At 40.5% G+C, this 17483-nt stretch overlaps 1 protein-coding gene across 1 annotated transcript in view; it reads left to right on the top strand.

The window, feature by feature from the left end:
- The window catches only part of thsd7ba (thrombospondin, type I, domain containing 7Ba), a 484701-nt gene that overhangs the window by 231255 nt on the left and 235963 nt on the right, over nt 1–17483 (top strand). The window contains exon 7 of the mRNA XM_088352325.1: nt 11404–11562. Within this exon, the coding sequence (XP_088208451.1) occupies nt 11404–11562 (159 nt within the window). The remainder of the gene's footprint in view (nt 1–11403; nt 11563–17483) is intronic.

Raw genomic sequence — 17483 nt, 5'->3', positions numbered from 1 at the left:
TGGTTAGCGCGTGTGCGGCACAGTTCTAAGGTCTAGGGAACCTCCTGTGTGGGTTCAAATTCAGCTACCGGACTTCCTGTGCGGAGTTTGTATGTTCTCCCCGTGCTTGCGTGGGTTTCCTCCGGGCACTCCGGTTATCTCCCACATTCCAAAGACATGCATTTCAGGTGGATTGGCCGGTCCAAATTGTGTGAATGAGCTAGCGAGTTGTCTGTCCCTGTGTGCCCTGCGATTGGCTGGCAACCAGTTCAGGGTGTCCCCTGCCCACTGCCCGATGATTGCTGGGATGGGCTCCAGCACCGCCGCGACCCTAATGAGGATAAGCGGTGCAGCTAATGATATGAGATGAAGGGAAAATACGACAGTTTGTAAGTGCAGGTATGTTAGCGAGATACCAAAACAATTATCTAAGCGTGCAATGGTGTTGTGAAGGTATAAGAGGAACATATCCGTCCATACTTCCATAAAGAGTCTCGTTTAACATCTCGACTGGTTCATGCAGGCAAAAAAATCTGCCCCTGACCAGGGGATTCATTATCCAGGTTCAAAAAAATCATTTGTGCCAAAAATTAGGCGCCATGACAACCATGACAACATGTATTTTCTTATTTCACTGAAATCAAAGCGTTATGTTTGGCATAAGACTAACACTGCATATCGTCCTGCAAAAAAAATACTGTTTTCATTGCTTGATTGATTGAAACACCATCACAACCGTCAAACATGGTGGTGGCAGCATCATGCCCCGGGGTTGATTTCCTTCAGCAGGGACTGGGAAGATCATTAGAGTTGATGGGAAGCGGCATGGAGCCAAATGCACAGCGATTTTGGCAGCAAATCTGTTGGAGGGGAGCATTACTTTTACAAGACACTGAATTGAGTAAAAATGGTGTATCCGTTGATTGTATTTGCAATAAAATGATCTCAACAGGTCTAGAGCGCCCTCAACGATATAATAGGTGTTAATAATTTCACATATACGTCACATCAGAGTATAAGTCACAACCCGGTCCAAAAATATATACTCCCAAAAATCTGGTATGTGTTTTTGCATTCGTCCTCGACATTGTATGTTGCAAAAAGAAAGGTAGTGAAGGAGAGCGTCGGAAAATCCACGAGCCGACTCAGACTCTCACATCGACATTTCGAGTATAGAGAGAAAACGAGAGTATGGTGTAGCATAGAGACTTGTGATGTTCACAAGTCCCGAAGGGAAATTCTGAGTCAAGTCTTAAGTCTTTAATGTATAAGTCTGAGTCAAGTTTTAAGTCTTGAAAAATTGTGCCCTCGGGCTCACAGTCTGAGTTGCAACACCACAATTGTAACGAATCATACTTTTTTTTCAAAAAACAGACCAAAAACAACACACTTTGTTCAGAACAGACGATTTGAAAAGCTGTTTTTTCATGTACACCAACTAGTCAACCTCTAGCTATTAGTCGTAAATTGGGCTTGTCTCAGACCAAGTGTTAGGAACTCTAGTCCTCCATAGACATAGTCCTGCTTGTTTCTGAAACATTTTCATACAATGCAGATGATCCGATTTTTTAAGAGTTCCCTAATGTTAGTTATATCATGAAGAACTTGTGTTGGATGAGGAAGACCTCCATCCTAGCCCAATCTTAGACGGAAGCTTGGTCTTTGTACTCAGAAACACTGTCACTGACGTTTCCATGATGGACTCTTTCCAATGCAAGGGTCTTAGACCTCATATCAAACCATTTGCAGCTGTTTTCCCTGTACACCAACTGCTCAACCCCAAGTTTTTAGTCCGTAAAACTGATCAAGTCCATGGGCTTTTCTCAGACCAATGGTTGGGAACTCTGGAACTCCTCCATAGCCATAGTTTTACTAGTTTTTGATATGTTTTCATTTAATTCAGTTGATCCAAGTTTTGTAAGACATCCTAGCCCAATCTTAGACAGAAGCTTGGTCTACTCAGAACCACCTTCACTGATGTTTCCATGATGGACTCTTTCCAATGCAAGGGTCTTAGACCGCATATCAAACCATTAGCAGCTGTTTTCCCTGTACACCAACTGCTCAACCCTAAGTTTTTAGTCCGTAAAACTGATCAAGTCCATGGGCTTTTCTCAGACTAATGGTTGGGAACTCTGGAACTCCTCCATAGCCATAGTTTTACTAGTTTTTGATATGTTTTCATTCAATTCAGTTGATCCAAGTTGTGTCAGACATCCTAGCCCAATCTTAGACAGCAGCTAGGTCTACTCAGAAACACCGTCACTGGCGTTTCCATGATGGACTCTTTCCAATGCGAGGGTCTTAGACCTCATATCAAGCCATCTGCAAGTGTTTTCCCTGTACACCAACTGCTCAACCCCAAGTTTTTAGTCCGTAAAACTGATCAAGTCCATGGGATTTTCTCAGACTAATGGTTGGGAACTCTGGAACTCCTCCATAGCCATAGTTTTACTAGTTTTTGATATGTTTTCATTCAATTCAGTTGATCCAAGTTGTGTCAGACATCCTAACCCAATCTTAGACAGAAGCTTGGTCTACTCAGAACCACCTTCACTGACGTTTCCATGATGGACTCTTTCCAATGCAAGGGTCTTAGACCTCATATCAAACCATTAGCAGCTGTTTTCCCTGTACACCAACTGCTCAACCCCATGTTTTTAGTCCGTAAAACTGATCAAGTCCATGGGCTTATCTCAGACCAATGGTTGGGAACACTTGAACTCCTCCATACCCATAGTTTTACTAGTTTTTGCTATGTTTTCATTCAATTCAGTCGATCCAAGTTGTGTCAGACATCCTAGCCCAATCTTAGACAGCAGCTAGGTCTACTCAGAACCACCTTCACTGACGTTTCCATGATGGACTCTTTCCAATGCAAGGGTCTTAGACCTCATATCAAACCATTAGCAGCTGTTTTCCCTGTACACCAACTGCTCAACCCCAAGTTTTTAGTCCGTAAAACGGATCAAGATCAAGTCAATTGGCTTATCTCAGACCAATGGTTGGGAACTCTGGAACTCCTCCATAGCGATAGTTTTACTAGTTTTTGCTATGTTTTCATTCAATTCAGTCGATCCAAGTTGTGTCAGACATCCTAACCCAATCTTAGACAGCAGCTTGGTCTACTCAGAAACACTGTCACTGACGTTTCCATGATGGACACTTTCCAATGCAAGGGTCTTAGACCTCATATCAAACCATTAGCAGCTGTTTTCCCTGTACACCAACTGCTCAACCCCAAGTTTTTAGTCCGTAAAACTGATCAAGTCCATGGGCTTTTCTCAGACCAATGGTTGGGAACTCTGGAACTCCTCCATAGCGATAGTTTTACTGTTTTTTTATATGTTTTCATTCAATTCAGTTGATCTAAGTTGTGTCAGACAAGGAAAGATTCAACCCTACCCTCGTATTTGACGACTGCTCCGTCTTAATTCTCAGAAACACTGTCACGTATGTTTCCGTTTTGAAATATTTCCAAATCATGGGGCTTGGAACTCCCATTAGCCTAGCCCCTAGTTTCACTTGTACAACCTCTCGTTGCTAGTTGGTTAAACTGATCAAGTAGGTTGGCTGATCTCAGATCAAGGGTTGGGTATTCTGTAACTCCTCTGTAACAATTTTGTTACTGTTTTGAAGTATTTTTATCCAATGCAGCCAATATGGATTTCTAAAGAGCTTTTTGATGTGGTAGACAAAAAAGACCTCCACCAAAGCCCTTTCTAAGTCAATTGTTTTGTCTTTCAACTTAGAAACACCGTCATAGACGTTAACATTATGCAGTTTTTCCAGTCAAGGGCCTTGGACCTTAAGTCAGACCTGACAAACGGATCTCAAACAGCCAACCGAGATGTTAATGCACTTCCACATGTTGGGAAATATCATCAAAATGTACCATTTACCAACTTGTTCGAATTAGTTGTCTGACTCCATTAAATCCTCTTTTCATGAGGGAAAACATGAACACGAAGCCAACAAAAAATTGTACTCCATCGAAAACGGCAGAATTAGCGACAGTGGCTTCCGTGTGGGAAGCCTTTTTCTGAAGTCCTTTGGGTTTATCTTCTTGTCCTACATCTCCCCGCAAGATGGCGTGTCGGCTCCTCCCATGGGCGTGCCAAGGAAGCCACCTGGGCTTCACCATCTCGTAGACGAGCATTCCGATGTCTGGGGTACTCAAAACAACACCCAGCGTTTCTCAAAACAACGCCTGCCGTTCTCTGTCAGAGTCCTGTTATCAACAGAACTAGACAAAACATTCTGCATTTCGAACAGCCTGACCTGTCATTGAACTAAAGCCTACTCAGTGAAACTCTTCATTGCATAATGAGTCAATCGTATAAAATCCTTTGTAGTCAAATGTATAAAATCCTTTATAGTCATATGTATAAAATCCTTCACACACAACGCCCTTCTTCATCTCTGAGCTGTACGCGTTGTTCTACAGCAGGGGTGTCAAAGTCATTTGAACTCGGGGGCCACACGATAGAACAAACATTCTCTCGGGGGCCGGACTAATGAGGATGGAAGAATGAAATGGAGAGATGGATTGGAAAGAAAGAAACAAAGAATAAAGGAAGAATGAAAATGAAAGATGGGGGGGAAAGAAAGAATGAAATAACAAAATAAAGAAAATAGGAAGAATGAAAAGGAAAGATGGAGAAAAAGAAAAAAACAAAGAAAGAAAGAAAGAAAGAAAGAAAGAAAAAAGGAATGAAAAGGAACGATGGAGAGAAAGAAAGAAACAAAGAAAGAAAGACTATTAGATTGAGGAGAAAGAAAAAAAAGAGAGAAAAAATAAGAGAAAGAGGGAGAGAAAAAGAGAAAGGGTGGTTCAAAGAAAGAGAGAAAGAAAGAGAGATAAAAGAGAGCAAGAGAGAGAGCGAATGTGAGAAACAAAAGAGATAAAAAGAGTGAGGGAGGGGGAAAAATAAGGGAGAGAAAAAGAAATCCAAACAGAAATAGAGAGAGAGAAAGAAAGAAGGAGAGAAAGAGAGAGGGGGAGAAAGAGGAGGGGGACACAAGAAAGAGAGAGAAAATACAAAGAAAAAAGAAAAAAGGAAGAGAGAGCAAAAGAAGGTAAAAAGACACAGATGGAGAAAGAGACAAAGAGGAACAAAGAAAGAAAAAGAAAGACGGAGCGAGTGAAAGAGAGAGGGATAGAAAGTGAGAGAAAAATAGAGGAAGAGAGAGAGAGTAGGAGAGAGAGAGAGAAAGAAAGAATGAAATACAAGTACAGTATTTCTGAGGGGCTTTGGCAAAATCAAGTGGCCATATTTCTAATTGCAGCTCGTTTTTCTCTTGCGCTTCCTTCAGCGTTGTCTCGCGGGCCGGATTCAATCCCTTAGCGGGCCTGATCCGGCCCGCGGGCCGCCTGTTTGACACCTGTGTTCTACAGCCTGCAACACTTTACTGGTTGTTAGCTTTCATCCATTCAAGATCTGTACGCCTCCAGGTCTCAGCATAGGCGTGCAGGTCAGATCAAAGCTGCCTCGATTCACCGCAGACGCATCATGTTCAGCGCTCTTTCCTCAGGCAGGAAGCCACGGTCCATTTGGACCGCAACCTCCTACAACTTTACTAGCTTAATCCCCCGGCTATCATGCTCACTCACACCTTAGTCATTTTAGCATTCACTCATTTAGAAATGCGGTAATCCCTCAGTTACTGCGGGATCATGGGGACCAGAAACCCCCGATACGTGAAAATCAGCGAAGTAGTGATACCCCTTCATAAAAGCCCCCAAGGGTCAAATTGACCTCAAAATCACATCTTTGCTAATTGAGAGTGTATCTATATTTCTATCTTTCTATCTATCTATCTATCTATCTATCTATCTATCTATCTATCTATCTATCTATCTATCTATCTATCTATCTATCTATCTATCTATCTATCTATCTATCTATACCTCTATATCTCTATACCTCTATCTTTATCTGTATCTATCTATACCTCTATAACTCTATATCTTTATCTTTATCTATCTATCTATATCTTTATCTATCTATCTATCTATCTATCTATCTATCTATCTATCTATCTATCTATCTATCTATACCTCTATATCTTTATCTTCATTTATCTATCTATCTATCTATCTATCTATCTATCTATCTATATATCTATACCTCTATACCTCTATATCTCTATATCTCTATATCTCTATATCTCTATATCTCTATATCTCTATATCTCTATATCTCTATCTTTATCTTTATTTATCTATCTATACCTCTATATATTTATCTATCTATACCTCTATATATTTATCTATCTATCTATCTATACATCTATACATCTATACATCTATATTCCTATATCTTTATCTATCTATCTAACTATCTCTCTATCCCTCTATCTCTCTATCTATCCCTCGATCCATCTATCCCTCTATCTCTCTATCTATCCCTCGATCCATCTATCCCTCTATCTCTCTATCTCTCTGTCTATCCATCTATCTCTCTATCTCTCTATCTCTCCATACATATCTCTCTATCTATCTCTCTCTATACATCTCTCTCTCTCTCTTTATCGCTCTCTTTTTCTCTCTTTCACATCCATCTATCTCTCTCTCTATCCATCTCTCTCTCTCTCTCTCTCTCTCTCTATCTCTCTATCTCTATATCTTTCTCTATCTCTCTATATATCTCTATATCTCTCTCTATATATCTATATAACTGTCTATCTATCTCTCTCTCTCGCTCTCGCTCTCGTTCTCGCTCTCGCTCTCTCTCTATCTCTCTCTATATCTCTCTCTATATCTCTCTATCTCTCTCTCTCTCTCTCTCTCTCTCTCTCTCTCTCTCTCTCTCTCTCTCTCTCTCACTATCCATCTCTCTCTCTCTCTCTCTCTCTCTCACTATCCATCTCTCTCTCTCTCTCTCTCTCTCTCTCTCTCACTATCCATCTCTCTCTCTCTGTCTCTCTCTCTATCCATTATACCTGCCTATTCATCCATCCATTCATCCTCACTGCTTATTCATCCATCTCTTTCTTTTAAAACAATGTTATTTCCTTTCCAGTGATATTCTTTCCAAAAATAATTTGACCCAAGAATACCTGATTCCCATCGACATCATTCTCTCCGGGGATACATTTGACTCCCGAGTCCTTCCACCATCCTTTCCTAAGCGATTGCGTTTGCCCTTTGAGGTTTCAACCGATGCATTTTCATTATTTTCAACTCGCGCCGCAATCGCCACAGGATTGATGGCGGGTAAACCATTCAATTAGAAAATAAATGTACACTCTCGCAGCCTCGTTCCGAAGGTATTGGGATTAGGTATTATTTTTTTAGTTTGTAGTATATCATCGAAACATTCGGCGCTGTGGGACAAAGATCAATACTTAAGCCGCTGTGTTTACAACCCCGGCACAGCTTCAGGTAGTGTAAACCGACGCGGTTCCTGCCTCGGCTTTTCCCCCTGCGCCTTATTCCCCAAACAATTTGCTGCTGCTGGATTTCTACAGCGGCGTAATTGTCACCCGCACTTTAGCAAACAAAGCCGATAAACGTGTAATACGCGCTTTATCCGCGTGTTTAAGCATGCGTGTTATTTCTACGCAGAAGATCAAACACCATGTAAAAATGACTCGGGGCAAGAAGACATTATGCGGGGAAGGACATTTGCTGAATCTCTCTTTGGGCTCTCATTTAAATGGAAATGTGATATTCATTGATGTGTGGAAGTGCATCAAACTGGAAATATTAGATTAAATAAAAACTCTCGTGTTGTGGGCGGGGAGGAATTATTATCGGGATTTAGTAACACAACAATTGTTTGGTTCCTTGATTTTTTTTTAATATCTATGTAACGGGTGTAATAATAACTTATGTTTTATTGAAATTCCTGCTGAAATATGTGTATAGTTTTTGGTAAATCCGTCCTGCAATGATGAGTCCAACAGTGCCATCTGCTGGTATGGGGTGGGGTTTGGTTTTGGCTTCTGACATGTGACCGGGAGGCGGGGTTTGTTGGCAGTCTTACCAGAGAGAACTGCAATGAGATCAAAGAGATCAAAGCCAGCAGAAAAGGTAATGGTGTGACTCATCCATTTGCAGGTAACTTGTACCCGTTTTTATACTCATTATTGTTTTTATTTCTATTTTCTCATATACATTAAAAAAGGATGATGTCGGTTAAAATTCAGACGAAAGAAAAATAAGTTGAATCCATTATAAACGTTAAAAATCCACTATACGATCTCTTGTTAAAAGTATTTTGTTAAAATGTAAAGATGTAAAAATGTATTGTGATATTCTAAAATCTATTTTATGTGAATTGAAAAGAAAGCTCTTTGATATGCTTTGTTGGGCAGTCTTACCAGAGAGAACTGCAATGAGATCAAAGAGATCAAAGCCAGCAGAAAAGCTAATGTTGTGACTCATTCATTTGCAGTAACTGTAATAAAAACTTTATCATCCAGTCCAGCGTGAATGTGGATCTTTGGTGGGACAAGTACACCGCAGTTACATCTACAAATTATAATAGAAAACAATAGAATAGCATAGATGTTAAAGTTAAAACTTATATAAACTCTATGTTGGCAGAATTACTCAAATAAAAACAAGCGTTAAGGTAAATAAAATTCCCAAGCGGGAGAGCACTGTCCGGCGGCTCCCGTGTGTGTAGTTAACTTAATTCACACAGGAAAGAGAAAAATACACCGGAAATGCGACTTCAAAATAAAAGAGTAAAATACTGATAAACGTACAAGAGATGCAATTAGACTGATTATTGAAACGTTACTTCTTGTGTGTGTGTGTGTGTGTGTGTGTGTGTGTGTGTGTGTGTGTGTGTGTGTGTGTGTGTGTGTGTGTGTGTGAAAGATTGTTTTTATATAAGTTATATTCACACAGTGAATTCTGAGAAATATTACAACCAAAACGACCAACCTATCAATAGAATAGAATATACCTTTATTGTCATAGCTACAAAATGGGCAGCGCCAATGTTGTCTGGTTTACTTCTGGTTCTGATTCTACCTCTGGTATACAACATTTTTGTATCCATTCTAAAATGTAACTAGTTAATTCATCTATCTTGACATGTTTCTCAAATCCATTGATGCTTTTGTATATTCACATATTTATAAAAAATCTATAAATAAGGCAGGACTGGTTAGTGCCTTTGCGGCACAGTTCTGAGGTCGTGGGTTCAAATTCGGCTACTAGCCTCCCTGTGCAGAGTTTGCATATTCTCCCCATGCTTGCCTGGGTTTCCTCCAGGCACTGCGGTTTCCTCCCACATTCCAAAAACATGCATGTCATGTTGATTGGCCTGTCAAAATGTACCGTTTACCAAATTTTTCAAAATAGTTATTTGACTCCATCAACCAAACACAATCTACATTCATCCAACAATTATGAATGTTTCTTGAGAGAAAAATGACCAGGAAAGCAGACATTTCACACGGGGGCCGATTTTTATTATTCCCAACAGAAGAAGTCTATCAACAGGAGACGGCGTCCCCATCCCAGTTGCCCATTTATACATTTCACAAACAAAGAAAAGACATCCCATTGGCTACGTGCTATGTGTCATCTGTAGTTAACGTTAGCTTTCTCTTATTGGTCTTCCCCGCGCATGAGGGCGTGTCGGCTGGACTCCACAATCTTCGCATACCAGTGGTGCCCGATGTCTGCCCTTGCGCCTCTGGCCTTCTCCGTCAGCACTCATTGGAATTCTGTTATCAGAAATACGTCTGATGCATTCCACACAACCTAACCTTCTAATGTACCTTGAATGAAAACACAGTCAGTGCATATCTCTACTACATCAAACTGAATACATGTACTTTGTAGTCAATTGTATAAAATCCTTTGTAGTCAAATGTATAAAATCCTTTAACGTATACAAGGTTGCATTAAAAATACAGCATCGCAAGCCACTATTTATTAGTTATTACCGCAAGAACCCCATTTGGTTTGTAAACCCTTCATATTAAGTGATCGAATGTCATTTTTGGAACACGTCATTAATAAACCCACCAGTTTGTAGCCAATGGTATGTTGTGTTCGATGGTTGAAAATCCTTTCCTGACGCCATATTTCACCAACCCTATGAGTGTGGATGAGCCTTCTTCAAGTCCATTTTTTTCACAGGATCAGTCTGTGCTTTGCCATTAATGTATTTATCTTTCAATGTTTTTGTTTTTTTAATTTACCTTTAAATCCGGACTGTAGAGCGCACCTGAATATAAGCCGCACCCACCACTTTTTAAGTGATTTGCCAAATTTGTACTGACACATGCCACACCTGTGCATAAGCCGCGTGCGCCCGCATTAAATCTTGAGACTCAATCACAATCTCAACCCAGTCCAGGCTGTAGGTTCCTCGATTGCAACTTAATAGACAGTACACAATCCTAGAACCACAGTCGGCATCATGAATGGTAAATGATACCCGTAATTAACGTATGATGCAGACTTGTAAAGTCCAGGTCCCGTTGAAACGAAAACGAAACAAAATGTATATTTCCAAAGTTAAGGGTGGGAAAAATATATATTCACTATTGTCCGCTGTGATAACAGACAGATCTACCGGTAACTCTTTACCCCACCGGTAACGCTTTACCCCACTTCCCATCAACCCGCGTTTTCTCCGCCCCTTCTTTTTGATTCGCCCGGAGAACACATAACAGAATAAATCTCTAAAAATAAATACATTACAAAAATGTACAGTTGCAAATACATATTATACATGGTTACACATATTTACGAAGAAAGACGGTTCACCGAGAGAGTTTTCAAAGCATTGATAATAATAATATAACTTTCATCCCAAATCATGCCTTTGAAAGGTACCAACACGCTAGTAGGATCACGCTCGCAATGCATCAAACGTGCCTGTCAAAAAAAAGCATCCTGTAATTGTGAGTTTCACAGTAGATCGCCCTCAACTTCCTCCTCATAACTATCGCCATCAAGGGCGCCTTCCTCATTATCGGAACATACCTTTACTTTACAGACAATGTATGCATAAACTTAGAGGTTGCTGTGTTTCTTGGAGCACATATTCTACTGGTCTTAATCCTACCTTTTATACTTCAGCGCCGCTGGTAGCCGTTAGAAAAATTACATAAATTGTCCGCTTCACTGAATAAGTTGCAGGGCTGAACATTTGGGAAAAAAATAGCGGCTTTACGGTACACTATTTTTATGTTTTTCATTGTTTGTTTTCTTGTGTTCCTGGTTGTTGGTTGGGAAAACATTGTTTGTATTTATTTTCTGATTGTTCTTTGTACAGCACGTTGTGTGGCAACTCATTGTCTGGCTTTACAAATACAATTTGGTTTGATTTGAATCACATCACCTGTATTTGAACCTGTTTTGAGGTGCATGAATGCAGCCCTATAGGTCGCTTTATGTATAAAATCCGCACTTTGCTCAAAGCAGCTGTACGTTTTGTGTTTGTACAGTGTCCAGGCCAGTGACTGGCAAGCTGTGTAGCGGTCAAGAAGCACCGTTGGCTGTCAAGAACTGTTCCATTCCCTGCCAGCACCGCTGTTTGCTCTCCCAGTGGTCAGCCTGGGGCTCCTGCGTACATGACAGCTGCAAAGATCCGCAGGGGAAGAAAGGTAAAACAAACTATACAAATAAGCAGTCGTCAAGTACCGTAAATTCCGGACTATAGAGCGCACCTGATTATAAGCCGCACCCACCACATTTTAAGAGGAAAACCGATTTTGTTCATACACAAGCCGCACCTGTATATAAGCCGCATGCGCCCTCATTTAAAAATGTAACACAAACACAAAATTAACCCAAACCCGACTTCAAGTCCCGCGATTGAAACTAAATGTCCTTTATTAAAGTCCACAGTTCAAAAATCACAGCCGACAAAATGAACGGAAAATGATACCGGTACTTAAGGTTTGATGCAGACCTGCAGAGTCCGGGTCCCGTTGAAAGTAATCCAAGGAAAAAAGTGTATATTTCCAAAGGTAAGGGTGGGAAAAATATATCAGATGAACACATTTACTCACGCAACTCCTTTTTCTTTGACCAACTTTTTACCCCCTCTTCTTTCCTTGTCTGTCCCTCACCTTTAGCGGTCCCCACTTAAACTCGGCACCCCGCGTTTGTTCCGCCCCTCATTTTTCGTTCACGCGTGCAAAACATATCAGAATAAGTGTCTAAAATAAATACAAATAAATACATTACAAAATATACAGTTGCAAATACATATTATACATGGGTTACACATATTTACAAAGAAAGACGGTACACCGAGAGAGTTTTCAAAGCTTTAATAATAATAATAATATAGCTTTGACAGGGCAGTTAATGGTAGCAACACTCGAGCGCCGCTAGCGGCCGGTAGAAAAATTACATAAATTGGCCGCATCACTGAATAAGCCGCAGAGTTGAAAGTTAGGGAAAAAAGTAGCGGCTTATAGTCCGGAATTTACGGTATATGTGTAACTGCGGTGTACCCATCCCACCAAGGATCCACATTCAGGCTGGACTGCATGATGAGGCTTTTATTTCAGTTACCAGTGCGCTGGAGACTGCAATAAGTAACACAACATACACACACCAGGTGGTTAGCACCTCCGCTGGTTCTCAACATCGTTAGCAGCGCGCTGGAGACTGCTAACAATATCATACAAATAGTTTTCTTTTCAGTTGACATACAATACAGTTCAGAAAATCAACCATTACAATAATTTTCACAAGATACTTTTAACAAGTGATCGTATAGTTGTTTTAACTTTTAAAATGAATTCAACTCGACATATTTTTTGAATCTGAATTTGAACCAACATCATCCTTTTTATATATTTGTGAAAACAAAAATGATTACAATAACAAGTATAAAAACGGACACAATATACACACACCATGTGGTTAGCACCTCCGCTGGTTTTCAACATCTATGAGGGAAAGTCGAGTAATGAAATGAAATGAAAATAAAATGAAATGATCTCCATTTATATAGCGCTTTTCAAGTCAAGACTTCCCAAAGCGCTTTACAGTGTGCTTCACATTTCCCAATAGCGGCCGTGCAGCCATGTAAGGCGCTCACCTGCTTATTGGGGGTATTGGGGGTTCAGTGTCTTACCCAAGGACACTTCGACATGTAACACGGAGGAGCCGGGATTCGAACTGCGATCTCTTGATCCCAAGACGAGCGCTCTACCTCCTGAGCCACTGCCGCCCCAGTACGGCAAAACTAACATAAATGGCGACAGAAACAAAATGAAAATAAATCCAAACAGCTTGACAATTACATTACTGTGTACGTTGCAAGATTTGTCAGTTGTGGTTTTCATGTTGTTTATAATTTTTTTGCGGAGCACCAAAAGATCGTGGCTAACCGTTAGCACCACGCTGGAGACTGCTAACAATATCCGCCTTCCGGTCATAAAATCAGAGGCTAAACAAAACCTTAACTCATACCAGCAGGTGGCGCTGTTGGACTCATCATTGCAGGACACGTATACACAAACTATACAAACATATTTCAGCAGGAATTTCGTTACATATGTAGGAAAACATCTGCCTTTTTTCTGCATTGATCATTTCTAATCGTGTTAGTCATACAACGATTTTTGTACAGAAAATAAAATATTTACAAAAATAGATTAAGAACGATTGTTTTATGTAGTAGTAGCATTACTTGTTCAACTCTATCGATTTGTATTCCGTGCAAAGTACAGGAGAGTTTAAGAGCAGTTGCAATATACAACAAGTATACATAATTTTGTCTATGTATGGCCTTCTGAATTTTAGTATGCACAGTTACTTGAATGAGATGGAGAGCTGCAAATACCATCCGCAAAGAATTGTTTTAATGGCGGAAAAGTTTGATACTTTCCTTTACTAGACATCTCCCCGTTTATTCTGCCAAAATTAGGATCTGAATCCATGGCAGGGGTCTGGAACCTTTTTGACCAAAAGAGCCATAATAGCAAACATACCGTATTTTCCGCACTATAGGGCGCACCGGGTTATAGGGCGCACCCCCAAAAAATAGTTTTTGGTCCTATATCTTCCATACGTAAGGCGCACCAGATTATAAGGCGCTACAATGGGAACGTCGACAAAACAGTCTGATGATTCAGTCCAACTGATTACCCCCTTAACATTCCCAAAGCTTGCAAAGAAGCAAATACGTGTCGTAGACACGTGCGGATGCGGTGTCCGTACGATGTCACTCAAATGCATCGTTCCAAATATCATTCGGAAGGTTGGGATTCAAGAAATGCCAACCATTCCTTAGTTTCTATTTTCTTTTTTGTTCGCAACTTTACTGTGCATGTGACAATAAACACTTGGAATTGAGTTTAATTTAAAAAAAGACCCATCACAGTAACATCTAGATCACTCTGAAACAAGATACTGGGAAAATATATAGCAGGAGTAGCTCACCAAAGTCGTTGCGTTCAATAATAATGTGCAACCATGGTCCTCTTATATCCGTGAGTGTAGTAAATCCAGGAGAGTAAAATATTTACAAATACAGAATGGTAAAACATGTTTCCTCCATGCCGTAGACAACCAAACTTGCTATTCAGATTCATCTTTTTCGGCCAATTGCAGGCTTTGTTTCGCCCCTTTAGCCTATGCGAGCCTGTAAATGATAAAAAGGATCCGCCCTCTTTACCTCCGAAAAACTCTAGCCAATAGTGATCGATTAAAATGATGATTGACACATTGGCTGGGAAATGAAATGCCGGCATATGTATACCAGCATACACCGCGGACCACATCGCCTACGAGGAAAAATCTAGTCGGCGGCTGCTTGCCTTTGTTGCGATACTTTGCGACTTCATATTGATCCATGTATAAGGCGCACTGTATTATAAGCCGCATGGTCAGTTTTTGAAAAAAATAAAGGCTTTTAGATGCGCCTTATAGTGCGGAAAATACAGTACTTGAATTATTTGGGGGGAAAGACCCACACCATACATTTTAAGACAAAACTCAACCAAACTCTCCAGACAAAAGCTAATTCTTCAGCTTATGTTATTTCACTGGGTGATAATTGATTATAATACCAAAGGGTGTGTCCCATATCAATATAAATATACCAACCAAAATTTGTCTCCCTCCTGCAGTTACTGTCACTATGTTTTAAGTAATGGTTTTAAAACAGGGTGCAATCCAAGTTCTTTTTTGAAAATGTCATAAAATACTGCAAACAAGGATACCAATGTATTTACTTGCGGTGCAGACGACTCTGTGCATTAAGAATGGGTGCGCGTGTCCTGTCCTGTGTATAGTTGCATGCATTTCTACTGCTTACCCAACCAAATTCCTCTAGGTGCTTTGCTAGGGCTTCCATGAATTTGGAGATTGTTGTGTTTTTGTTGGGTTTTAATTATGAAGTGTCTAAACAATGAACATAGAATACTTGGTGATCTTCCATATACATAACGACATAGATAGATAGATAGATAGATAGATAGATAGATAGATAGATAGATAGATAGATGGATGGGGCGGCAGTAGCTCAGGAGGTAGAGTGCTTGTCTTGGGATCAAGAGATCCCAGTTCGAATCCCGGCTCGTCCGTGTTACATGTCGAAGTGTCCTTGGGTAAGACACTGAACCCCTAATACCCCCAATAAGCAGGTTAGCGCCTTACATGGCTGCAAGGCCACTATTGGGAAATGTGGAGCACATTGTAAAGCGCTTTGGGAAGTCATTGACTTGAAAAGCGCTATATAAATGCAGATCATTTCATTTTCATTTCATTTTCATTTCATTTTCATTTCATGGATGGATGGATGGATGGATGGATGGATAGATGTCTGGATGGATGGATGGATGGATGGATAGATAGATGTCTGGATGGATGGATGGATGGATAGATAGATGTCTGGATAGATAGATAGATGGATAGATGTCTGGATAGATAGATAGATAGATGGATGTCTAGATAGATGTCTAGATAGATGGATGTCTAGATGGATGTCTAGATGGATGTCTAGATAGATGGATGTCTAGATAGATGGATGTCTAGATAGATGGATGTCTAGATAGATGGATGTATAGATAGATGGATGTCTAGATAGATGGATGTCTAGATAGATGGATGTCTAGATAGATAGATAGATAGATAGATGGATACTTTATTCATCCCCGCAGGGAAATTCCCAGCAAATACATAGCAATTTACAGACAAAACAGTGTCTGTTGGTGTGACACGTTGACTGTAAACTGTGGCTAAAATTGTGTCCTATATATCCTGGACAGAACTCTCCTGACTATGAGTATTGCCTCGACTTTGCATGCGTGACAATCGTATTTACTCGAAACTGTACATAAAATTTTGGCGCAGTTTCTATTTTATCTCCGAGCTATATGTACTCATGGAAGTCAAGTCAAGTCAAGTCATTTATTTTTGTATAGCCCTAAATCACGAAGAGTCTCAAAGGGCTTCACAGATTGTTACACTATATTACACAGACTATTGTCAACCGACAAGAGGAGTAGGTTATTCGTATGCAATAGAGTAGAGGTGAGTTTTAAGTTTAGATTTAAACATTTCCACTGAGGTTGCAGATCGGATCTCAGGGGGAAGAGCATTCCACAGCACCGGTGCCCGGATGGAGAACGCTCTCGAACCAGCAGAAGACTTCTTTGCTCTCGGGATCACCAGAAGACCGGCACTCTCAGATCGCAGGCTTCGGACCGGGACATAGCGGCAGATCAGATCTGAAAGATAAGAGGGAGCAAGTCCATGTATGATTTTGTACAGTACTAAGAGAACTTTGAAGTCACATCTTTGGCTAACTGGGAGCCAATGCAGGTTAGCCAAAATCGGTGTTATGTGATCGTACTTTTTTGTCCTAGTTAAAAGCCTCGCTGCGGCATTTTGTACTAGCTGAAGAGACTTGATTCTGGACTTCGGGAGACCGGAAAGTAGTGCATTACAGTAGTCGAGACGGGAGGTAACAAATGCATGAATTATTGTTTCCGCATCAGACTGAGACAGTATTGAACGGATTTTAGCAATGTTGCGAAGATGGAAGAAGGCAGTTCTAGTAATTTGCTTTACATGCATCTCAAATGATAGATCAGGGTCAAATATGACACCTAAATTTTTAACTGAGTCACTCTGTGTGATGTGACATTTGTCAAGGTTCACAGCAGTTTTTGAGAAGAAGTCACGGCATTTAGAAGGACCAATGACTAACATTTCGGTCTTTTCAGGGTTAAGACGCAAGAAATTGAGTGACATCCACTCTTTTATCTCAGTGAGACAGGCCTCCAAATTTCCACAGTTTAGTGTGGAAGATTCCTCCAACGGAAGATATAGTTGAGTGTCGTCTGCGTAGCAGTGGAAGCTGATATTGTACTTGCGGATAATATCACCTAATGGAAGCATGTAAATGTTGAAAAGTAGGGGGCCGAGCACAGAACCCTGCGGAACACCGCAGGTAACATTAAAGGGCTCAGATGTCGTTTCACCATATTTCACACAGTGCGTCCTATCTGAGAGGTAGGATCTGAACCACGAGAGGACGGTTCCTGAGAGACCAATCCAT

The sequence above is a fragment of the Urocampus carinirostris genome, chromosome 14 (assembly GCF_059441175.1).
Source record: "Urocampus carinirostris isolate Australia breed hairy pipefish chromosome 14, RoL_Ucar_1.0, whole genome shotgun sequence".
NCBI classification, from domain to species: Eukaryota; Metazoa; Chordata; class Actinopteri; order Syngnathiformes; family Syngnathidae; genus Urocampus; species Urocampus carinirostris.
Note: the sequence above shows the minus strand (reverse complement) of the source record. Positions and strands in the feature narration are given on the sequence as shown.